Below are 25,721 nucleotides of genomic sequence, written 5' to 3'. Positions count from 1 at the left end.
TGTTTGCAAGTTCCCAGAATCATCGAAAGTTAGTGGGCAACCATATAAACCCTTTAAATAAATAAATAAACTTTCATAAGAAGCAGTTAATTGCATATTTAAACAATATGCATGGGGAAGTTATATTAAAAGAAATGCATTTTTAGAAATCAATATTAGTACGGCAATAAAACATTATGAAAAGCAGTATCTTAGAATACAGTCCATTCTGTTGGATATTTTTAAAGAAGCTTGAGATAAGACATATTATTTTCTGTCATAATATTTTCCCCATATATTTAGAAATAACCAGTAGTGCTTTAACTTTACAAATTGTCTTAAATAACAATCTTTCTCTCCCCCCCCCAACTTCTATCACTAGGAGTCGAAAACTTCAAATCCGAAATATTCCACCACACTTGCAGTGGGAGGTAGGCATTCATCTTTAAATTTTACATTTTCAACATGTTTATAAGAGGATAAATTGGTAGTATGTCTTTTGCCTACCAATTTGTCTCTTGTTCTCTCACTTCTTTTTCTTCTAACTCTTAGCATATGCAAAATTTAACAAGAACTGTTTTTTGTTCTTGAGATGTTAATTTACAACTTTGAACCATAAAAACATCCAAATATTTATTTCAATTTTAATTTAATTTAATTTAATTTATTAGATTTATAGGCCGCCCAATCCCGGAGGACTCATTTGGACAGTTGAAATTAAATGGAGGGCAATTGGAGTTAAAATGTTTTCAGAGTTTTATAATGCAACCCTAGGTGAATGGTAACCTTCTTATTTATTCCCACTTTAGTGCTTTCCTAATCTTTAGAAACATGAACATTGTGATGGAATTCGTATAATTAGTTTTCTGTCTCTAAATATTTTCAAAGTACCGTGCTGGCTGGAGATTTTATAAAATCAGGATGGCAATTATCACAAGAATATGAGGATACTTTTCTATTTGGGCCTCTTTTTCATGCTGTAGTTCTCCCAGATATAATTTGTAAAATTTATATTCATTTGCCTAAATAATTTATTTGATAGGTTTTGGATGCTAAAGAGCTGTTGAAGTCTTTGAATATTTTTATATATCAAAAATATCTCTATTATTCCCCACTTTTCCCCATTTTTAGTGGGGCTATACAGTATAATAATAGTAGGATGATATTTTAGCTGTGTAAGTAAAAGTAAAATATTTAAAATGACTGGAGGGGAAAATAGATTTTTTCATATAATAGAGAAAATACATTGGAGCAGTTGCCATTAAAAATTCTTACAGAAAAAAAGGTAAAAGTATTGTGACATAGTGGGAAAGGAATTAAATTTTAGATGAAAGAAAATTCATAAAATAAAGTTAGTGTACATACAGTTTCATTGAATATAGGCAAGGAAGTACCCACAGGTGGTGCTTTAGCTATATTTATATGCTAAAGCTTTAATAGAGAAATGTGATTTGTTACTGACAGATTACTTTTAGAATTCATGGAATTATAAGAGATTGTGTATATACATTCCATATACAAACACACCATTTAAATAACTGATTTTAATGCTGTGAATTAAAATCTCTACTAAATCTTAGAGATTTGAAATAAATACACCATATATTATTACTTCTACATAATATAGGTTAAATATGGTGTGTTCAACAAATCAGGAATCATAAAATCACTTTGATTTGTTTACTGAACAACATTTCAACATTCCTCAGTTTGATCATGAGTACCCAATGTCAATGTTCCCTTTAATTATTTTTCAGTGCAAGCAGAAAAGTATAGTGTTTGAGCGGCACATTTTCATGCCTGAGCACCTGAATTTTTTTCACAGATGTCACCTAAGACAACAACGAAATCAGTATTATTTGAAACTCAAAGTTATGTTTATTCAAGGTACCCGCTTAATTAAGTGTTATATAATATCAGTATCACTTAACAACACTCCTGCTTAGCAACCGAAATGTTGGCTCAGAAACTGGCATTTGAAGCATGCAGTCTTAAAGCTGTCAAGTTACAAGACCCTTGCACCCCTAATCCTTTAGAAAAAAAAACCTGACAGCTTTAAGACTTGTGGACTTCAACTCCTCCAGTCATGTTGTTCTTTCGCCTCGGCGCTGCTCTGGCTACCTCCGTCTGGACCTGGCAGCTGCAGCAATGTCATCAGCCTGGATCTGCTCCATCTTTGGTTTTTTCACCAGGGGCAGGGCCGTCGCTGAAGATGCCAGTGAGCCCCCCCCACCAGAATAACTACTGCCCCCTCCTCCTCCTCCAACCAGCACCACCACATTTGCTACCGGGCGCTGTAGCTGAGGTAAAGCCACCAAAGCTCCCGCTGGTGCCCATGGAAGTGGTGGCGGTGCCTCCCCCTCTGCTTGGAGCACCTGAGCTGGGCACCGTGTTACCCCTGCCCCCTCCTCCTCTGCCATGCTTTTGAGAAGCCATGGGGCCTTTTTTCCCTGTTCCCACCCCCTTCACTGCCTTCCTACTGGCTCCCGTGATGGCACCGCCATCGGGTTCCTCCTTGCCACCTCACCTTTGCCAGCACTCAGGCGCCCTTTTCCCCTCCGCGGTCGGTTCGCACCTGCCGTCCAGCTCCTGCCCTGCAGGAAAAAAAGGCATCATGGCTCCTCAAAAGCATGGTGGAGGAGGAGGGGGCAGGGGTAATGCAGGAACCAGGTCAGGTGCTCCCAGCGGAGAGGGAGGCGCCACTGCCATATGTGGGGGCACTGGCAAGAGCTTTGGTGGCTTCACCTCAGCCACAGTGCCAGATGCAAGCAGCTAGGAGTGGCCGCCCACAAAGGAACACCCCAGGCTTGCTTTGCTGAACATGGGGCGACTGGCGGTAGTTTGAGCGGGTGTGGCCGGTGCAAACTACCATCAGTCACCCCATGCTCATCAAAACAAGTCCTGGGAGGTCCTTTGTGGGCGGGCAGTTATAGCCACCTGCAGAGGACTTCCCTGCGCTTGCTTTGCTGAACACGGGGCGACTGATGGTAGTTTGAGTGGCGCAGCTGGCACCTAGGAGGTCCCAGGAGACCGGCCGTGCCACATAAGCTCCTGCCGCCATCACTACCCCTCCACCACGCCCGTGCTAACCCTAACCAGGACAGAAAATCTGAGGCCCCTCAGCTTCCAGAGCCTGTGACATTAGAAATCACTGCGCGGCAGTTGGAAACTGCTGCGTGGTGTTTTCGTGTCACGTACGCGGCCGCGCAGCTTAGAGGGAACATTGCCCAATATCTATATTGGGCATATACAATTAGCAGGAATACTTCCTGATTCATGATGCTTTATTTCACCCGCCTGTGTCCACGGCAGCCCGCCAGCAGAGCCAGGTCTTTCGCCCGCCTCTGCTGGTGGGCTGCCGCTTTCTTTTGCCGGCCTGTGCCCGCGGCAGGCCGCCCGCACAGGCCGGCGAAAGTCACTTTCTTTTGCCCGCTTGTGTCTGCGGCAGCCTGCCAGCAGAGGTGGGTCTTTTGCCCACCTCTGCTGGTGGGCTGCCGTGGACACAGAGGCGGGCAAAAGAAAGTGGCAGCCCGCCGGCACAGGCCGTCAGGCTGTCAGAGCTCAGGCAGGCGAAAGAAAGAAAGCACTTTAGCCAGTTGGGTGTCAAGGAAGAGGAGAGAATGCTCAGGCATTCTCTCCTCTTCCCCGACATCCCACTGTCTAAAGCGCTTTCTTTCTTTCGCCCACCTGTCAGCTCAGGCAGGCGAAAGAAAGAAAGTGCTTTAGACAGTGGGATGTTGGGGGACAGGACTGCCTCACCAGCCATAAACCTCACCACACATCACTGTTATAGTCTAATTCATATATATGATGCTAGTAATCAGTATAGACAAATTTTGAGCCGAGGTGGTGCAGGGGTTAGGGTGCAGTACTGCAGGCCACTTCAGCTGACTGTTATCTGCAGTTCAGCGGTTCTAATCTCACCGGCTCAAGGTTGACTCAGCCTTCCATCCTTCTGAGGTGGGTGAAATGAGGACCCAGACTGTGGGGGCGATATGCTGACTCTGTAAACCGCTTAGAGAGGGCTGAAAGCCCTATGAAGCGGTGTATAAGTCTAACTGCTATTTTGTACAATGCTGCTTAAAGGTTCGTGAATTCTTTGGAATTTTCAATATTTTTGCATAAATGTGACCTCAAACATCTATTCTCAACATAAGTTCTGAAAGTAGATAAATAGAACACATTTAAACAAATTTGAGATGCAAATTCTAAACCGCTACTTGAGAAACTAGTCTGTGACTACAGAAGCATTTAAGTGCAATTACTGAGCAAAAAGCTAGAGATGGTGCAACTAGTTCCTGAATCCGAAGGGTGGTTTTTTAAAAATGTGGGCAGTAATTTAACAAGCATGTTAAATTACATAATAACATGCTTTTATAAACAAGCATGTTAAATTACTTGTTTATAAAATAAATGGAACATGCATAAAACATTGGTATTATTTGTTCATTCATTTTCTTTATGTAGAACTCACATGAAGAACACACAGTGGCAAAGATGCTCAAAAACTGAGGAAATCCAAAAGGGCTGTTACATTTTCATTTTCATAGAACTATATGTTTGATTTTAGTGCTCTTTCCCCCTCCCTCCCTTTCTTTCCTTCCTTCCTTCCTTCTTTCTTTCTTTCCCTCCCTCCCTCTCTCTTTCCCCCTTCTCTTCCCTCCCTCCCTCACTTCCCTCTCCTTCCCTCCCCCTTTCTCTTTCCCTCCTTCTCTATCCCTCCCCTTTAACTCTTCCTCCCTCTCTTCCCCCCTTTATTTCTCTTCCTCCCTCTCCTTCCCCTCTCTCTTCCCCTCCCCCTTCTACCTCTCTCCTCTGCGGGGGGGGGGGGGAAAGAACCCCTGAACGGGTGCTGGGAATTTGACATCTAGAGGCTAGGAGTAGCGTACCCATGCTCAGCTGGTCGACGGAATATCAAAGACCAGCTGGCCAGCAGGGAGGCAGAACATCTCAATACATGCAGCTCTGCAGGAAAAGCAACTAACATCCAGGAGGCAAGAACAAGTAGGGTTGCATTGTGGCTCCATGAAACGGGCTCCAGGAGGAGAAGGGGATCCTGTCTCCCTCATTGTGAAGCACACTACATTTCACTATGCTGTGCAAGGGGCAGGCTATGGAAGGCCTGCCTCTTGCAAATGCACCAGCACAAAAGCAGAATAATGTATTCCTTTTTTATGTAGGAACTCTAGCATTTGTCTAATTGGGGTTTCCTCCTCTTGTTATAACACAGATGTCTTTCTTGCAAACAAAAAGCTGCAGTTTTTATACTATAGGCTTTCATTCATCAGATACTAAAAGTTAAGTTATACAGTATTATTAACAGTGTTTCCCTATACTGGTGGTAACCCTGTGACATGTGTTCCAGAAGTGACATGCACCATTGCCCCAGCTCAGCTCCATCATGTTCCTCTGTGACATTTCTCGCAGTCATTTGCAGGACTAAAAATAGATATGCAAAAAGCAGCATTTTCTAGCTAGAGTAAATATTCACACAAACAAACTTTTCTGTTAAGTTGCTCATCAAGATTACTCTCTTACTACAAGCTTGGCTATAAATTATTTTATTGCCCAACAAGAGTGCATGTGAAGATTGAGAGGCAGATGAACAATTTAGGCTAAATGGGTTTGTTTTTAGAGGAAAGTTAGAGGACCTGGCTTTTTAGGAATAAAATTAAAATGTATTGCACTTGATAAAATCAAATAGGAATTGGGAGTAGTTATAAAAATGAAAGAAAGGCCTAGTAAGTAAGGAAGCTAGAATACCAATGCAAATGTTTCTCATGCTTTTCTTGGATTCATTCATGTATATTGATTTAAGATGTGAATTTATTTTTAGAATGTGAGGCGAGTATTACTAAGATTATGGTTTAAGATTTAGAATATAAATTCCTTGGTTATTTTTCATTATTTTGTTTTTGCATTCAGTCTTTAGTTATTTTGCCTTTATAGAATGCTGCTTATATTAGAAATCATTTTCACATTTACTGATGAAAAGTATGCCTATTTTTAAACTAATTGCATTCAGTTTCTCCCCTCCACAAAAGATAAAATATGAGAATCATGTTGGATTAAGCCAATATTAAACAAAGATTAGTACTAAAAGGAAGATGTATTTTGTTGGGTTATACTGATTTAAAAATAATGGCTGGATACAGGTTTAAATTTGTATCCCATTGACTTTGGGTGTTTATTCTAGACATGAATTAAGTGTTCATCTAACCAACTGTTTTCTTCCTTTGAAGGAGTGAGTTACAATACTAACCAAATGGCATGATTTTTCATTTTCTCTGCTCAAAAAACAACTTAGCTTAAAAGTATGTTTATTATATTTCATGTTTTAGTTATCGGGTTCCAGGCACCAGGAAATATGTTTTTGATGGGTTAAAAAAAAGATTGTGAGGAATAAATATATCCAACAAAATCCCATCAAGAGGTTTCCTTCTACATAAACCTCATTTGTTGCTTGATGAGACTAGGTTGCATTTGTAAAAAGGAGTGAAGTGAATTCTTATTTAAAATGAATAATGTTGCCTCAGAGGATTGTTCTTTCTCTGTCTCTCTCTGTGAAGTATTTAAGTCATAGTAAAATTGCCAGTTATTGTAAAATTTAAAAATTATTATAACTACTGATTAAGTGCTGCCTGACTTGAAAGGTTACATTCCTGAATATGCAAGGAATTTTTCAGTCTAATGAAGTTAAAAAAATAACTTGCTTGTTACTTCCCCCCTCCCCTTTTAAGCACACTAACTGAATTCAGCTTACTTTACAATAAATATTCCTCTAAAATTGTAATTAATTGTAAACTCCTCTATATTTATTTCTAAAAAATCTATTAATCTATTATTAAAAATCTATTATCTATTAAATTCTTCACCATAATAGGAACAGTTAAATTATTTTTAATATTGCATTTATTTGAGTCAACCATTTTTCTTAATAAGCATGGTTTTATTTTGATTTTGAAGAAAATTATAGTAATTAGCCTGTTTTAATATATGCTGATTTAAGTCTCAAGCCTTTTTTGCAATGAAGAAAAGTAACTATAATAACTGTAACATATTACAGTTTATTCTGACATCTTTGCAGTCCCTTTAATTTCATTTAAATCTTGAATAAGATAAAGTTTTATTCAGTATGCATTTAAAACAAAATGAAGTAAGATAAACTATTATGGATATTATCTATCTACCTATCTAATCTGTCCTCAGAAGTAACTCCATACAATTTGCTATTAACAAATTCATTTAATTCCTGGGGAATCAAATTGAATGTGGAGGTTTCACATTCAGCAATAAAGATTATCAAATTAAGAAAAATCTGTTACTAACTTTGTAAGACATAAACGTAATTGGGATTTATATATATTATGCTGGAAGTTTATTATATACATTTGTATAACTTGTGTAAAGTTTACATTGCACTTTGTTTCTCTTTATTAGGTCCTAGATGGTTTGCTGGCACAGTATGGAACTGTGGAAACGTGTGAGCAAGGTGGTGTAATATTCAAATAGTTTGTTTAAAGGAAATAATCAAAGGAAGTTTTAATTTATTTTTTCCGATACATCCTTTTTTGTTCTAGTGAATACTGACACAGAGACTGCAGTAGTAAATGTAACATACGCCAATAAGGACCAGGCCAGGCAGTAAGTCCTCATTTATTCATTTTTAGTTTTTTTCCTATCTTTAAAATTGTTTTTCTCTTATGTATTAACGTTTGATACAGTCTCTTATTTGTCATTTATTTTATATTTGCTTTTTAAAATCAAAATACTAAGGTTACACTCTTCACCCAACTGCTTATATGTAACCCTGCATGTTGAGTTTAGTTGGATTACCTTTTGAATAGGAACATATCTAGTTGCACTGGGGAATTGCACTTGTAAACTTTTATGACGGAGTAAGGTGATTTAACATCAAACAGTTCCCTGTTAATTGGTGTATTTAGTTTCTTGATGTGTCTGACCAGATGTCTTCTTGAGAAGAGTTGACCCGTGTAAGTGAAAAATGCCCAGATTGAAGATAACTATAGAAGGATTTGAGTCTAGATGAACACTCATAGAATTTCTTTTTAATAGTAAGAAAATCAAACTTTGGAAAACTTATAATGTCTTAAAGCAATTGAAAGCTGTTGGCATTTGTCGGAAACGGGTATTTCTTCTTGTTTATATAATATACACCCCCACACATTCCAATTTGACACCTATTTAATCCTGGGTTTACTTTATTATTATTATTATTATTATTATTATTATTATTATTATTATTATTATTATTATTATTATATGCAAGTCTTTTTCAGTTTCTTGTTAAATATTTCAAGACTGCAGAATTGGAAGCAATGAAATCTTCATCTGAATATTTGCTGACACTTTATTAGAATTATAAGGCCACCTAATCAAAAAAAGATTCAACGTGGCATGTAAAATTAAAAACATTGTAAAACCAAATCATGAAAGTAAATGCAGAAATGCCAATATATCAGATCGGTGTAGAAGTTAAAAAAACCCATTCATCCTTTATCAGTGTATTTGCTATTTTATGTTTGCAATGGTTTATTTAAAATTTGCTGGAATTTATATTTTAAAATCTTCTCTGCCACAGATGCACACATTAATAGAGGAAACTGGACTTCTACTAGGTAGAGCTCTTTGTGTACAATCTGGTATAAAATGGCCACAGTTCAGAATTGGCTATCACTCTAGTAGAAGCAAATTCTACAGCAGTAGGCAACAATAAAAGTTATATCTGTCTACATGCCCTGCCCTATTTTTGCAAAGTCAAAAATACTTTCTTAAAGTCATAGTGAGGAGACACTATTTTACAGTATACAGGTAGTCCTCAGCTTACAAATGTTTCTTCAGTGATCATTTGAAATTATGAATGGTACTGAACAAAGGGACTTATGACCCCTGCCTGAAGTTATGGCTGAAATAAAACACGATCACATGACTCTGGAATGCTGCAGATGGACATAAATGCAGCCATGTTGCTGAGTATCATGACTCTGGTCATGTGAACACTGTGAGGGAAAGAACTGTTGTAACTTTAGATCCAGGTCATAAGTCCCCCAAATTTCTGAATTGAAAAACTTCAGTGAGGCATGAAAATTTTTAAAGAAAACACCAAGACTGCCCAGTTACCTTTTGGAAAAAAACTCCTTTGGGACAACCACAGCCTAGATGATTGAGCATATCCATAGACAAGTGCCCTTTTTCTTAAGCACTAAGTGACTGGTTGTAAATCAAGGGCTACCTATTTGGGTGATAATTATAGAAAGGATACATTAATTTTTCAAAAAAAATGATATTGACCCAATGCTGCATCAAAGAATACCATACAATTACAAATGTAGATATGTAGAGATAGCTATATAAAGTATTTGGGTATATTTTTTTCACAGTTTTTATGTCTTGTAGTATTTTGATGTCTACATTTGTTTGGCAAATCTGGTGTCAATTCCACTACAAAATGAAAATATTAAAATGGAATTCTGTGCCACCTAGTGGCTAACTGAAATTAATAATTTAGTTCTGAAATTAATAATTTAGTTCCTTTTTTTCTGTATGATTCTCTACACATTTACACTTGGTTTTGCTCAATCATTTAGTGCTATTGACAATTTACAAAGAGCCGTTATAGAAATAAGGCTCTTAGAATTGTGTGTTGTAAGAGTTAGATGAACAATGTAGTACCAGAACAGTTTACCTGTTAAAAATTCTTTACTAGACCTTGCTTTCAGTACACATACCTCTCATAAGGGTGCAATTTTGAAGTAAGCTGCAGTTCAGATTGGGTTCTATCTTTTGTCTCTGGGAAATACTTATGTAGGTGCATGCACATGAATATGGATTAAAGCTTTAATACTGAACCACAGATATTTAATTATTTTTTTGGTAGTGTACTATGATTTTAAAGTCACACCATTATTTTAAATCCACTTTTCATGTAAGAAAGGTGAACTAGTTGTTTGGTTAGTTGGGTTTCAAATGTACCATGACTTTTTAAATGTTAACAAATTGGTCAATACTAACTGATTGATAATTTCAATTAATTTATACATTATTGTAATTAGATATTTGCCTAAATGAGTAACACTTGCCTCCAGGCTGCCAGGTGTAGTTCATGAACAGCTGCATGTAAGTAGAAAAAGGGGGAAAGACCAAATTTGCCAAGACAGTTTGCCCTTGTATTAGTCCTCTCGTTTGAAATGAGTTTGATATGAGTGAAGTATTGTTATAATACATTGCCACACTGATTCAAAAATGAGTTATGGAGGAAGCAGGAATTATTCTGTTAGGAAGACAAATGGTTTAAATAGACCCATGATAATATAAACCAGGAACTCTGTTAGAAACTCATGTTTGAGTTGAGAGATGTCGTATTGGATATTTTAATTGTATATAGGTTTTTCTAAAACTTGGTGATTTGGAGAAGGGGACAAGGGGAAAAAATCTCTTCCCGTTCCTGTTCATGCAGGATTTGTAGTTAGGATTAAAATGCAAAGGCTTTTCTTAAGAGAATGCAATAAAACCTTACCTTCAGGTTGGTTGTCTAAACAGTCATATAATATGAAGGAAAAAGCAGAAAGGAAGGTGAAAGAATGACGATTCAAATTTAGGCAACTAACTTACAGATAATTTATCTTTTAATGATCACAGCTGATTGGCAACTCTTCTTTGTTGTTGTTCCTAAGTGAAACGTGACCTTGTCCAACTTACAACATGAGTTCTGTGGTCATTAAGTAAATCACCCATAGTTGTTAAGCATGGTTACATAACCACAACTTGTGACTAACTGCTGGCTTCCCCATTGACTTGCCTTGTTGCAAGCCACCTGTGAAAGTCACAAATGGTGTGATCATATAACTGCGGGACACTTCAAAGGTCAGAAATGTGCACCAATTGCCAAGTGCCTGAATCATGACCAGGGGGAAGTTTCAACCATTGTAAGTTCAAGTACCAGTTGTAAACCTGCTTTTTAAGCTCTGTTGTAAATTCAAATAATCGTTAAACAGGATAGTCATTAACTGAGGACTACCTATATTTGGAATTTGAATTTCTTGATGGAGAATAGGATCCAGCCCAAAATCCAGTTCTTTTCCTTTTATTTATAATGTCATGAATTAGGGTCAAAGTCCTTTCCTCTTATCATGTTGCCTATCTGCCAATGATAAGCAGTTTTAAGATTCCAGCCAATCACATCTTCCTTTCTAAGGGGTTCTTTTTTGCCAACTTATGCCTATTTGTAAAGAGAAAGAAGTTAAATGTGGCTCTTCAAAAGCCAGCACTCAAAATACTTTAGAATTGGGAACACTTTCAGATGCTGGCTCCCAAAGTACGTTTTGCTTTAGAGAAATAGGAAAAAGGCAGAACTTCAGAGCAATTCTGCTTTATGTTGCTATTAATACTTCTTTTGAGTCATCTTAAGGCATTTCCCCATGAGGAAGGAAGGAGCTAGTTTTTAGGCATAAAGAAAAGGGTTAATTATGGTTTTGTGAGCCAGATGGGACAGCTTACCATTCCCAATGAAATGCTATACCATAATTGATTGGATTTCTGTTCTGCTGCTTCATCTGCAACAACTTACTTTCTTCGTAAACTTATACAGAGCAATAGAAAAGTTGAACGGATTCCAGCTTGAAAACTATTCATTAAAAGTTGCATATATTCCTGATGAAATGGCAGCCCAACCACCTCCTCAGCAGCACTCTCAAGGTAGACGTGGATTTGGGCAGAGAGGTCCTCCTAGACAAGGTTCTCCAGGTGCAGCAACAAGACAGAAACCACAGTCTGATGTTCCATTACGGATACTTGTTCCAACCCAGTTTGTAGGAGCTATTATTGGAAAAGAAGGGGCCACAATCAGAAACATCACAAAGCAGACACAGTCAAAGTAAGTCACTATATGAAGTTTTTGTTACCAATTGTTATTAATTTTTATTATTATTTAAAGCATTACATTGTTATATTTAGTATACTTATAATTTTTAATTGGAAAAGAAGACTGACTTCATATGATCTTGCTTCATGAGTATTTGGTTCAACAGAGATGGTGCTAACTGGGTTGTAGTGCTATTAAGAGTTCTTACATTTATGAATCCAGATAAACATTAGAATGTGTCACATCTCAATATATTCTCTTGCATCTATATTTCCCCAGTCTAGATATTAAGGAGTCAGGTACTCAAGAGGATGGAAAGGAAGAAAACATTTGGGTCATTCACAGCTCAGTCTTCGATCAGACATCATGTTTAGAAAGACTGTGTTATTACTGATTTGGCTACATTTGACATTTTTGCCCATTTCTGTTATTTAAATTTAATAATATTTAACTTAATTGTTTGGTAGATGTCTGTGAGATGTTTCCAATTATCAAAACTATAATCTGGCAGAATGGAATCTGAATAAAGCCAATATAGAGATGTAGTATTTTTGCATTGAAGAATGTCCAATGAAGACTTGCATTTCATTGTACTACTTGTTGAAACAAATAAAACAGCAGTCTGTTTTTTTAGCTGTATTCACAGATTACAGATATTTGTAATTTATTACTTATTTTGACATCCATTTTTGAGTGAATTTTGGGGTTGTTTGAAAGCCAGGCATAATGTCTTGTACTTCGCTGAACCGAAATATGTTAAATCACAGAGTTGTAGGTCTGAAAATGGCATTGAATTAATGTAGTAGTTCTGGTAATCAGATCTTATATAACAATAGGTGAATATGAGTTATTGTGGCTGATCTTTAAAAGGGTGAATATAATAGGTCCTTTGTAAATTACAGGGGGGAAAAAAATCCCAAAATAAAATACTGGCAAATCATTTCCATGGAACCAAGCTCAATTTCAGAAGGACTTTGTCTAAAATTTGATTGGATAAAAATATGTATAAATTACTCTCTTGGGGACTTGGTTTAATCCCTCAAAGGAAACATCTTCTGTATGCATATTCAGCATGGCAGATGCAAGCTAAATGAGGTTAAACAACAAGACCAAATGGATTGAACTGAATGTGTTATGATAATTAATGAAAATGCATTAATCTGACAGTCATCACATTTGAATTTGGTTCTATTGGTTTATTTTCAATAGACTCAGATTTTGAAAATCACAAATATTTTTACATTTCCCCCCTTCTTTTTAGGATTGATATTCATCGTAAAGAAAATGCAGGAGCTGCTGAAAAACCGATCACAATCCATTCTACTCCAGAAGGATGCTCAACTGCTTGTAAAATTATCATGGAAATAATGCAAAAGGAAGCTCAAGACACTAAATTGTGAGTAAAGGTGTTTTAGTAAGTCTGCCTGCCTGCCAGCCTGTCTCAAATATAAGTAATCCTTGAGTTATGACCACAGTTTTTATGTTTTATGTTGCTAAGTGAGAATTTGTTAAATGACTTTGGCCTATTTTGAAACTTTCCTTGACACAATTGGTAAATGAAGCACTTCAGTTGTTAAATTAGTCACACGGTGACTAATAAATTAATTAAATTAAATAAATCTGGCTTCCCCATTGACATTACTGGTCAGAAAGTCACAAAAGAGGATCACATGACCCCGGGACACTGCAACTGTCATAAATGTGAGCCACTTTCCAACTGCCTGAATTTTGATCATGTGGATGCTGAAACAATTGTTAAGTGTGAAAAAAGATTAAGTCCCTTTTTTCAGTATCTAAATCAGTAGTAGTCAACCTGGTCCCCCCCACCCACTAGTGGGCATTCCAGCTTTCATGGTGGGCAGTAGGGGTTTGCTGTAACTCTGCTTTATAAATTTTATAAAGTAAAGTTACTTCCCTACTTTATAAATACCATTACTGTGGAACCAGTAGAGGGTTAGAAAATTTTACTACTAACAGAGATACAAAAGTAGGTATTAAAAGTTTGACTACTCCTGGTCTAAATGAACTGTTGTGAGTTCATTTACTTACTAGAGCTCACTTTAGTCACTAAATGAACTGTTGTAAGTTGAGGACCACCAGTACTTAACTATGGCAAACCTATTATGTACAAACGAATATTAGGTCTTAATCCTGTCTATATATGTTGAAGAAAAGAGTTAGACAAAAGAGGGATATATTAGCTATTTCTTAAGCATATTTTACACAGTTAAAATACATCTATAGAGATATATGTAAATACTGATGTGGGAAAATGAAACCAGAATTTCAAATAAATTTCTAACATTTCAAACTAGCAATTGAAATACATATAAGCAAAGAGTGCTTCTCAATATAGCAATCGCAAATAGTATCCAAAAATAATCTTTTTTTTTCAAAGGTTTTATTTCTTTTAAAACACAAATATTTCATCGTTCGTCAATCATTAAAACATCGAAGTACATTTTTGTGTGTGTGTGTGCCCCTCCCTCCCTCCACCCCCCTACCCCCCCTCCTCCCCCCAGAACCCGTACACGGTATGGATTTTTAACAAACACAGTCTAAAATCTATTGGGGGAAAAAAAGAAATAAAGAAATTAATGACCTTAGCTTCTTCTTGCTGAACTAACTTTAAACAATTTAAATCATTTCTGATCTTAAGCATAGGCTAACTGGAATTTCTTGGTCCCGTATTTATTTTGTATATAGTCAATCCATTTTTTCCAGTCTCGTTTATATCTCTCATTTGAGTGATCTTTAAGATATGCCGATATTTTAGCCATCTCGGCTAAGTTTGTGACTTTCAATGTCCATTCTTGGATTGTAGGCAAGTCTTCCTTCTTCCAGTATTGCGCCACCAACAGTCTTGCTGCCGTTATTAGGTGCAGAATCAAGTTAGTCTCTACCACTGTAAAGTCAGTACATATACCTAGTAAAAATAACTGAGGAGTAAACTTTATCCTTCTTTTAAAGATATTTTGCATAACCCACCATATTTTTATCCAGAATGCCTTAACCTTTTGGCAGGTCCACCATATATGATAATATGTAGCATCGAGAGAACCACACCTCCAACATTTAGGCTGTACATTCGGATACATAGAAGCCAACTTTTTAGGATCTAAATGCCATCTATAGAACATCTTGTAAAAATTTTCTCTCAGATTTTGAGCTTGTGTAAATTTCACATTTCTTACCCAGATTCTTTCCCATGTATCCAACATTATTGGTTCTTCAATATTTTGAGCCCATTTATCATACAATCTTTAACTAATTCTGTTTCTGAATCCATCTGTATTAATACATTATATATCCTCTTTATATGCATTTAGCTTTGATCTCTTATTTGTTTAAACAAATTATCCTCAACTTGGATAAAACCAATTTTTTGATCTATTTTCCACCTAGCCTGTAATTGCCCATACTGGAACCATATTTTAACTGTTGTATAAATTTAACAGTAAGAATTGAAACATGGTAGAAGTGTTAGTAATAGTTGAAGTTACTGCAAATTTTAAAAAAGAAAGCAATTTTAAATGGTCTAGTTTTATTATGTCACTGACTATTTCATTGAAGATTTAAAGTCACATTGGCCTAGGAAATAACCTTGCTTTCACCAATCTTTCAGCTGTAAAATAACCACAGTATAATGCTTTCATTTTTAACTTCATGTTAATACAGTAGTAAAGGAGATAATTCATAATCAAACAGCTCATCTAGTTATTGTGGGACAGTACTAAATGCATTCTCTTTTTCCCTCAACTGTGATAAGATGGTGTCCTAGACAGATTATAATTAGTGAATATAAAAGAAGTCAGAACTTATTATTAGAGATAGGAAATAATATGAAGAACAACTGATAAAGCTTGTCCCCATAGAAACACAAGAAATCTGATTAAACGAAGAATAAATTTGCTTTGGAGTCAAAGTATGAAAAAACCCAGTCTAATTAAAATAGAAAAATTGTAGTATATTTCCAGCAGACACATGGTATTTTTAAAACTAAATCTTATTTCAAACGTGTCCCTAGATTAAAAATCAGCAATTGTGTCCTCAATGATCATATATAAAGGTAAATATACTCAAAGCTCTTTGGAAATGATAGGCTTAAAGCTTCAACTTTTATTCTTGAGGAAATTTAATTTTCCAGGATAGTTTGAGAATTTCTTGATTATATAATAAACTATATGAACTTGATCATGGAAAAATGACTCTGCTTCTTAATTTGTGATTGATAAATTATATGACCTTCATTTATACATCTGTCTGAAATGTTTACAGCACAGACGACATTCCTTTGAAGATACTGGCACATAATAATTTTGTTGGCCGACTCATTGGTAAAGAGGGACGAAATTTGAAAAAAATTGAACAGGATACTGACACTAAAATAACAATATCTCCGTAAGTATTTGGTCTTTTAAGGAAGTATGCAACAAGTCAATCTTAAAATGCTATATTTGTTAGAATTACTAACTGCCATAAGGGTTTTAAAAAAAAGTATTAACTGCATTCACAGAATTGCTAATTCCATTAGGTTATGTCTATGTGATAATATATTTTCTTTGCATAGAAATGTCATGTTACACCATAAACCTTTTATGCATATAAATGCCAATATAGATTAATATATTTCTATATATGTTTCTAAGATATGCAGTTCAATATATTACATTTGAAAAATGTTACAGAATTCCCAAGAGATATTAATGTTTCCAATGCATTGCATTCTATTGTCTCTAAATTTGAGTAGAATTTCATGACATTCTCATTTGTATATTATCAAATTTCATATTTATCAATACTACTTCTATTAATATGGAAGTTCTTTGCACTAGTTTAGAGTTCCTGAAGCTTTTAATCTTGGGTTACTTCAACTTCCATGTTCTGAGGAAGGCTCTTGTGAATTCATAGCCTCCATGGCGATCGTGGGGTTTATTGCAAGTAATTGCATCCCTTGAACACATGGCAAGGCACAGTGGAGCTGGTCTTCACTTCGGAGCAGATGAGATATTATCTGAAGATGAAGGACACTGACATCCATGTTTATTGTGGTCCGATCACTTCCTTATCAAATTACAGATGAAAAGATCAGGACTTCTGCATGGAAGTCAGGCTCTTTAGAATAGTCTACTGCAAATGGATTCAGAAGGATTCCAGAAACCACTTGGAGATTTTCCTGGTCTCTGGCAGAAAGTTCCATTGGTTACCTAAGCCAGTTTCTGTAATCTATGGCAGAAGAAAAAAATGTGCTGATGAAGTTGTTTCAGTAAGGCCTCTTCCTAGTTTCTGATACCAAGCAGTTCCTGGGTTTCCGTAGAATTGAGGAAAATGAAATGAGTGAAAAGGTATCTAGTGTGATGGTGGTAGTAAAATCAGAAGTGAATGTGATAGAGTACTGAACAGAGCTTACTTCTAAGATTTCATGGTAGTTATAAAAAGGACAAAATATTAGTAATCCTGTTGCACCTGCATATTCTTCACCCTGTTGCTTGTAATTTGGACCTTTTGAAAGAAAGTAAAACAGGCAAAACACATACAGGTTCAAAGAAGAATTTGACAATTGACTGTTATTCATACCTGCTCTTAGTTGGTTATCAGAGATAAAGATAGGTTGCTTCATTTAGCAACTATAGTTGGAACTGGCAACCCAGTCACTGTGAAACAGTTGCCAAGTGACAGACCACATCACCACATTTTGCTTTCTGTCTTGAAAATGATACACCTTAGCTTTTGTTTGCCTCCTAATTATTCTCCTGTCCTTTAGAATGATTACTCCCACAGATAATTTACAAGAAGGGAATTAAGGTTTGTATTTATATTCTTTGGAGAGAAATGGATTAGAAGAGAGTAAGCAGGCAAAAATACAGTGGAAAATGCATATCGAAATCAATCTGTCAGTAGCCTTAAATACACTTAACATACAGCATATTCAGAAAATAGCGGGGGTTGCCCAAAGAAATTGTTTGATAGCTTTTCTTTTTCAGGTGGACAAGTGGAGAATAGGAGTGGTAGTTGGTATGTGAAAGGGGGAAAAGGCCGGGCAAGCACTGAAGGGACTTTGGGGCAGGAGAGAATGAGGCAATTGAAGGTTTGCTTTTTGGCAGACAGCAGGTAGAGATAGTGCATTTGAATAGGAGAGAAACAGTGAAAGAACATGGGGGGAGGGCATCCCAAGCGCTTTATGGATGCTGAAAGATGAGCTTCACAAGAGCTCTGTGGTACAAAGTGCCTTGCTACTCTGTTCTACTTGGGAGCTGCATAGTGCCCTTAGCGAAGCCATGTCCTTCACTGCTTTCCCAAAAAGCTTGTGACATTGGGACTGAGATTGTCAGCTGCTCCTTAAGCATTAGGTTTTTCTTAGGGCAAAGAAAGGTCAGGTTTCAAACAGCTTTTTAATTTAAGCTTTGCAAAACATTTGAGCCATGGAACACCAGTTTAGATGCCCAGAAATAAGAGGGCTGAAAAAGCAACTTCAGGAGTGGTCCATATTGGTAGTTAAGGAGAAAGAAGGAAAAATAAGAAAGGAGCAAATAAGCCTGTTAGGTAAACCACATTTTAATTAAAGCATGTTGGTGGCTAGGAAAAAGGAAGGAGCTAGCAAAATTAGAGGGTGGGCTGGTGCACTGACTATGTTGAGGAAGATTAAGTGGAAAGCGGGACAAGGCCTTACAATACTAGAATTTGTCTTAGCTGAAGCGCAAAACCAAATAGTGCAAATGAACTGGCCAAATGTCTAAGCCAAAAACTCTTCATTCACAAAACGTTTTTTCAATGTCATGTGCATCTATATTTGTAATTGTTTACTATTTTAACAATTTATTGTCTCTTAAATATTTTTATTTCAGTGCTGTATGTGGTTTTTTGTTGTTGTTTTTTTTATCAGCCACAATGAAATTAACAGTAATTGGTGATATTCTCTTACATAAATCTCAGGGAAAATAACAGCTGCTGTTTTTCTTCAGTGTTAGTGAACTTTGACTCAGTTTGACTATGATTCAAATTTCATAATCACCTTTAAGGCCTTGTAATTTCTGAGTCATATTAGAATGGAGCTGATGAATGAGATTTCACCTTTATTTTCCAGATTTATATCGTTTTTTTAAGAAGTAGTCTTATTCCCTCAATGTAGCATATTTCCAGGGTCTTAGCAACCTCAGTAGAGAAGTATTTAGTACCAGTTTGAAAGACCATAATGTAGCTTTCTCAGCTATAATCCCATGTGTAGTGAAATGCCTGCAATGTTATCATAATTTCACAATATGAAACTATCAATAGGGGTATTGTATCTCTTATGCATTTTACTCATTCATGAAGAGAGATCTCATTCCACTTAAGAGTTCTGCATCTGATTTTGAAAGGATCATTCCCCATTTCGGATATGCTTACCATGCAATTAAAAGATTTTTTCTATATCAGAAAAATAATAGTTTGTGGAACAGTTTTTCTCAGTATTGGGAATAGGCAGAGAAGGAATGCTGCATTTCTTGTTTGGGTTAAGTAGAGTATTTCCCTCTGAGAAAATAGAAAGCTAGGCAACAAAAATCTACTTGAATGCCTCCAATTCAAATGTGAAAAGGATCAAGGAGGGTCAAACGCTTCTCTAGTCACTTCTCTAGTCACTCTGTTTCATTGGGTATTCATGGTTTAATTCCAAGGAAAGGAATGTCAGAGGTTGCTGGTAGCCCACAGGGAACAGTACTTTATGTTTGCCAGTAGGGATTTTTCAGATTTCCCAGTGTAATTGTGTTTCAGAGAAATGGCTGTTGCCTGAATGCATACTATGCATATGTTACTAGGGTTTATGGTATTGAGATTTCACATCGACTGTAGAGTCCTCCTTCACTTTGTTCTTAAGTTGCTTGGGGGTTGGTGTCTTGACATAGTTGCATTGGCTCATAGAATTGGAGATGGAATCTGCTTTTTTTTTTACAGATGCAAAAAGATACACTGTTTTACAAGTGTAAGTAATTTAAAAATAAAATAGTTGTTCGGAAACATCTGTTCATATTTTATGCTAAAATAACGTGCTTCTGGGTATTAACTGTCTATCTTGCTTCTGTCTTGATATTCGAAGAAGAAAAGATTGGATGCTTATATAAGTATCCAAACTATTGGGATTGGGTGGACATATATTTCGCTTTACATAATTGTTGGCTTCATTGTGTTGTGGGTCAGGAATGACATTGTACTTACCAGTGAAGAATAACTTGAGCTAAAGGTATCTGCAAACATCCATGTCTTAAGGGGTGGATGTCTGAGACATCAGTGCATCATCCTTTAGGAATACATGTACGGCCATACTGTGTTCAGATGTTTCTGAAATCATTTTCACATCGTTGTGCATAATTCTGTAGCAAGTTGTAGCAGTAGATACTGATGATACATCAGTTAAGGAGCAGTGTTTGCCAACATTTTTGAAAGAAAGGAGATCAACTTATTGGCACCGATCTCAGTTTTGGGGGCTACTGAAAATTATTAAGAGATCATCTTTCTTTATCACAGCTCCCTATGCCCCTCAGAATCCCCCCCACCCAATCTTTTGTTTTGTTCTCCATTTCTCTGCATTGTTCCTCTTATGTTTCTTTGTTGGAGTTGTCGGATAATAAAAGAAAACACTTCAGTGCAGTTTTCTTAATTTTTTTTATGGCACCCAATGGACTACAGCTCTCAAACTGGGTGGGAACTCCCTCCCACCTCCTGAGGCAGGAAATCTAGTAAGATCAGCTTTGCTTCCAAGTACATGGGAGGAGGAACTCTCCATGAAACATTCTGCAGTAAGTCCAGTATTCGGTGGTAAACTCCACAGGGATGCTGAAATGATTTAAACTATACATTTTAAAGGTCTGCATCTGGAAAGACAGGGGTGTCACAAGTTTTCTCCCCTCTTGTAAGTCCATAGCACAGAGAACTGTTGATCCTCACTTTTGTGAGGGAGGGTTTTTAAAAAAATAGAAAAGCTGTAACAGGTAGCATCATTTGAATTGGCTAGTATGTTGTAGTTAAGATACATTTTGTGTCCAGTCTGTTTTAATAATTGTTATGTGTATGTCTGTCTGTGTTTGCATGCTAGATGGAACATGATTAGGATCCATATATTTGTGAAGGAGAAAAAGTAATTTTATTCTAGTGCGTTTTATAGTCAAAAGACTCAGGTTTTGATTATTTTTTAATTGTATACATTTCTGGATTTGTTCAATTTTGCAATAAATTGCTTATATCAATAACATGAATTGAACAGTGAAGCCCTTTGTCCCTGAAACAGCTGTAATAGTACATATAGCTTAAAATGTTAAAAACTGAACAATATGGCGAGAAATTAAATATGAGGTTTTTAATACATATGAATACAACATTTTCACTGAAATAATCAGATTTAGAAGAATATGAATAGAAACAATTGTTGAACATTATCTTCTGAAGGTAGAAGTTAAAAGGGAGGCTACATCCTACTGGCTTCTTGCATACTACTATATGCTTGTCTTCTCAACCAATCCATATCTCCACAAGACTCCTAACCATATTTTGCTAAATGACCGGCAAGCTAGTTGACTATATCACTCATAAAAATGGATTGGCTGATGGTCAGGCATTCTTGAATCTGAGTTGCTAATGATACATTTAGGATTTGAATATTCTGAAGCTTTGTCTACTGTTTATCTGAAGAACTATAAGTTTAAGTTTATTTGAAGAATAATTATTTTCATTTTCAGCTTCGTATATTAGCTATTATATGCATATCTGTTCACTTCTTTTTGATGTGAAGATTGCAGGACTTGACACTATATAATCCAGAACGAACCATTACAGTTAAAGGCAGTATTGATACATGTGCCAAGGCTGAGGAGGAAATAATGAAGAAAATCAGGGAGTCATATGAAAATGATATTGCTGCTATGAATGTAAGTACATTTCTTATCAGTGTAAATTTGCTAATTTTTAAAGTATTTGTCCAAAGTATTACAGTAGAACTAAATTAGTTTCAGGGGGGAAAAGTTTATATTTTGTCCTTTCTACTGGAAAAATCCAATAAGAGAAATCAAAATAGCTACCAGCCAGCTATTCCTATTCACAGTTGGAGAGTCCAACTGATCATCTTAGAAAAGCCTTGCCTGCCTATTTCTATTTTAATGTCAAAAGTAAAATTTTATATATTCTTGATTACATTACTGAGGTAGACTTACAATCTTTGAAAATAATTTGAAAGAGGTTATTTGAAAATGTGTGCATATGAGTGCAGCTTTTCTTTAAAGGCATGTCTTTTCAGGCTAATACCTGAATCAGAAAAAAAGACATAGCTGTATGAATGGGTCACATTAATACATTGATTATGGAGAGGCGGGGTTAGCTGCCAGCACGAATGGCTGCTTGAACGGAGAGCTCCATGAAGAGCAGAAACCGATGATTTCCTGTAGGGAAATCCGAAGAGAAGGTTGGTTTGGCAGGACCATAGGATGGCAGTTCATGGACTGCGCTTAAAATTTCCTTCATAACCCCAGGCGTGGAAGAGGGCGATCTGTAAAGGCCGTCCCAGAGTGCTGATAGCAGTTCAAAGTAAGCGAGGATTTATTACAGAGAAGCTGCAGGAGTCGCAAGTGGATTATCAGATTCTTGATCTTGGTGGAAGGTATTTTTATTCCAAAACAGCTCAAGAAACTAAGGGGCTCAAAGAAGGAGTGGGGTGGTTTTTTTCCCCTTCCATCCTCCTCTTTGTAGCAGTGATAGGAATACTGGAGACAGGCTGGAGACATTTTTCTTTTCTTCTCTGAACTGTCTGAGGAGCCGAATCTAAACTTAATTAGTTAACACAACAAAGGCCAGCTGTAAATAACTCTGATAACATGGATACCTTCAGGGGGAAATGAGCTAACAATATTGAAGGCCTGAAGAAGGAAAAAAGCTTACTCATAGCACCTGTATCTTGTTAGTCTGTATCTGGTTAGCTTGTGGAAGAATGACTTCAATGACGAAATCTGGAAAAAAAAAACATTATGGTATACCTTAAGAGAAAACAAAACTTTTGGTGACTATACCCCATAGATAACAGGAGACCTATTGGAGAACATTGATGTTAATATTTGGACATTATTAAAAGAAACAATCAGAGAGAGAGAAAGAAGATTTACCGGACCAAGGGGACTCAGAATATTTATATAATCACTTAATTCAGGAGGGTCATATGTAAGATTGGACTTAAAGGTTAGGAATTAATGTTATAAGACTACTATCAAAGGAACATATTGTTATTGTCATTGGTATTGTTATTGCTATAAGATTATTATTGAGAGAGAGAGAGATTTGTGTTTTTTTATTTGTGCTGATAAATAAATAAAGGGAGACTAGTATAGATCTATTTCAAGCTATTTAGTTCTCATCAGCTAGCCATACCCTTACTGGGAATCGAGCCTGTGCTGTATTGTCTCTAAGGCAGATGTGTTAACCATTGAGCCACAGAGCTCGACTCCTTATCAGCCAGCCAGTCAGGGTGAAAGGTATCTATTTAGATTTTACAACCCCCGGTATGCCCAAATATGGGAGGAAGATCACTACTTCCATTCTCTGTCCTTCGGCTCGTCACAAGAGACCATCCAGACAGCATATATACACCCAAATTTAATTAATATGGAAAATATTGTTACATATAAAGAATTATTGAACAGACAGGGGGAGATTAAAACTAGATTAGAATTGGCATCACAAGGGGTACAAGTAGAATGGTGGTCTTATTTACAGATACAATCAAGGTTTGCACACGACAGAAAGAAGGAAGGTATTGCTAAAGATTACACAGTATTAGATAAACTTTTGATAGAGACAGAAAACAAGTTGATCAAAGTGCTGTATAGATTTTTATTGGAATATAAACTAGGGAGAACATGTCAAAGAAACTATGGTCACCTGGGTGAAAAATTTTGGTTATAATGTGGAATTGGCTAAGTGGGAAAAACTTTGGATACTTAATTAGAAACTAACATTGGCTACGGCATATAAAGAAAATCTTTATAAGATGTTCTATAGATGGCATCTGCCCCCCAGCATGGCTCTCCAAAATGTTTAAAAATCTGGCCCCAAATTGTTGGAAGTGTAAAACAAAAACACCCGGCACTTTTTATCATATGTGGTGGATGTGCAGTAAGGCCAAAATATATTGGAAAATGATTCAATCATGGTTGGAACAAATGGTGGGAGACCAAATTTTGTTTAAATCAGAAATTTTTCTCCTAGGCATAATACCAAAGTAGTTTAAGAAAAATGTACTCTATCTAATTATACATGTACTAACTGTGGTGCGCATAACTTTTGTGCAGTATTGGAAAAAAGAAAATACACCATCAGAGCTAGATATAATCAGAAAAATGTTGGCCTGTGTGGAAGCACATAGGTTCACTCTTGAACTTAAAAATAAAGGGGACTCAGAATATTTTGAAGTCTGGAACAGATTTTATGATTGGTATAAAACAAGGTGACAAGACTGGAACAAACTGTATATATTGTGATTGGACAGAAGGATAGATAATGCACTAAGTAGGCTAATAGTTAATGGCTGTGACTAATTGTGTATAATGTGAATATATGGTCACTTCGACTCTGCGGTACTGCATTGTTTTAAATGTAAAAATAATAAAAAAATATTTTTTTTAAAAAAATGCATTGATTATAATGCTTTACTGATGGTCCAGAGTAGTTTGTTAGCCACTCCAGTTGCAAGTGCATTCATTCTCTCTTGGTCATTGTGATTGAAAAGTGCTGTAAGCCATTATATTGAAAGACATAATAAGCAGAAAATTTCAGCCAAAGGTGATTTCATGATAATTTTAACGCTTTTAAGAGGACAGTTCTTATTTCTCCTTAGTGAATGTTGTAATAATCTTTCTTTGTCTATTTAATTATCTGTGAAGGCTAAACTTGTAGAACATCCAGATCTAGCCTTCCATCCTACCAAGGTGGGTAAAATGAGGACCCAAATTATTGGGGGCAATATGCTGACTCTGTAAATCGCTTAGAGAGAGTTGTAAAGCATGATAAAGCAGTATATCAAGTGCTATTGCTATTAATATGTTACATTATTTCATAGAATCAATCAACAGTTGCTTCTGACAGAATAGTGTTTATATTGTTATATAAGTTGATAAAAGATTATATTAATAGCTACATGAAATTTCACTTCATTTAAATTACATTTTGACTGGCAAGCAAGAAAGAATCCTTTATTTCAGATAATTATTTTTAATTATGTTGCTGAACTAATGATCTTCCATATTATTTCAGCTTCAAGCACATTTAATCCCAGGGCTAAATCTGAATGCCTTGGGTTTATTCCCACCTTCTTCTTCTGGGATACCACCTCCCACAGTGGGTGTTGCTCCAGCCACTGCGTCCTCTTCATATCCTCCATTTGGGGTAATTCTATCTCTTTGTACATTTTGGACAGTTGGTTGTAACTGTTCCCATTTATATATTGCATCATAGATATGTTGGTTTTTCAATTTAATGGAAATAACTTTTCAATAATATTAAAATTTTGAATTAGAATAGCACAACATGTGAAGAAAATGACAATTCACAGAATATTTAGAAAAGAGTATATATCTCAAAAGAAAGTATAACCAGCTATGTTTCAGAGAACCAGAAATGGAGAATATATATTGCACATTGAAGTTGTTTATTTAAAACAGTATGTTGAAGGCCTTTTCCTTTAATTGTGATGTGTATGTATGTGTTTGTGTGCGTGAAATCCAGCAAAGAGTTCCTGGAAAGTAGTATAAGGGGTGACATGTCATTATGGCAAGAATGTTATGGTTCATTGTATCTTGTAGAACAGGAGTTGTCAAACTCAAGGCCCGTGGGCTGGATCTGGCCCATG

The 25,721-nt window shown here is 36.2% G+C and overlaps 1 protein-coding gene across 2 annotated transcripts in view; it reads left to right on the top strand.

Moving 5' to 3' along the window:
* Nucleotides 1-25,721, top strand: part of IGF2BP3 (insulin like growth factor 2 mRNA binding protein 3) — a 72,058-nt gene that overhangs the window by 28,048 nt on the left and 18,289 nt on the right. For both annotated transcript variants that reach the window (XM_014054932.2, XM_014054940.2), the window contains exons 3-10: nt 362-410; nt 7,420-7,471; nt 7,560-7,623; nt 11,588-11,872; nt 13,122-13,256; nt 16,139-16,261; nt 21,624-21,759; nt 25,127-25,258. In XM_014054932.2, the coding sequence (XP_013910407.1) occupies nt 362-410; nt 7,420-7,471; nt 7,560-7,623; nt 11,588-11,872; nt 13,122-13,256; nt 16,139-16,261; nt 21,624-21,759; nt 25,127-25,258 (976 nt within the window). The remainder of the gene's footprint in view (nt 1-361; nt 411-7,419; nt 7,472-7,559; nt 7,624-11,587; nt 11,873-13,121; nt 13,257-16,138; nt 16,262-21,623; nt 21,760-25,126; nt 25,259-25,721) is intronic.

The sequence above is a fragment of the Thamnophis sirtalis genome, unplaced genomic scaffold, assembly GCF_051295495.1.
Source record: "Thamnophis sirtalis isolate CommonGarterSnake01/CBP01778 unplaced genomic scaffold, rThaSir2_p1.2 scaffold_4, whole genome shotgun sequence".
Taxonomy (NCBI): domain Eukaryota; kingdom Metazoa; phylum Chordata; class Lepidosauria; order Squamata; family Natricidae; genus Thamnophis; species Thamnophis sirtalis.
The sequence above is the reverse complement of the archived record's forward strand: the minus strand, read 5'-3'. Positions and strand labels throughout refer to the sequence as shown.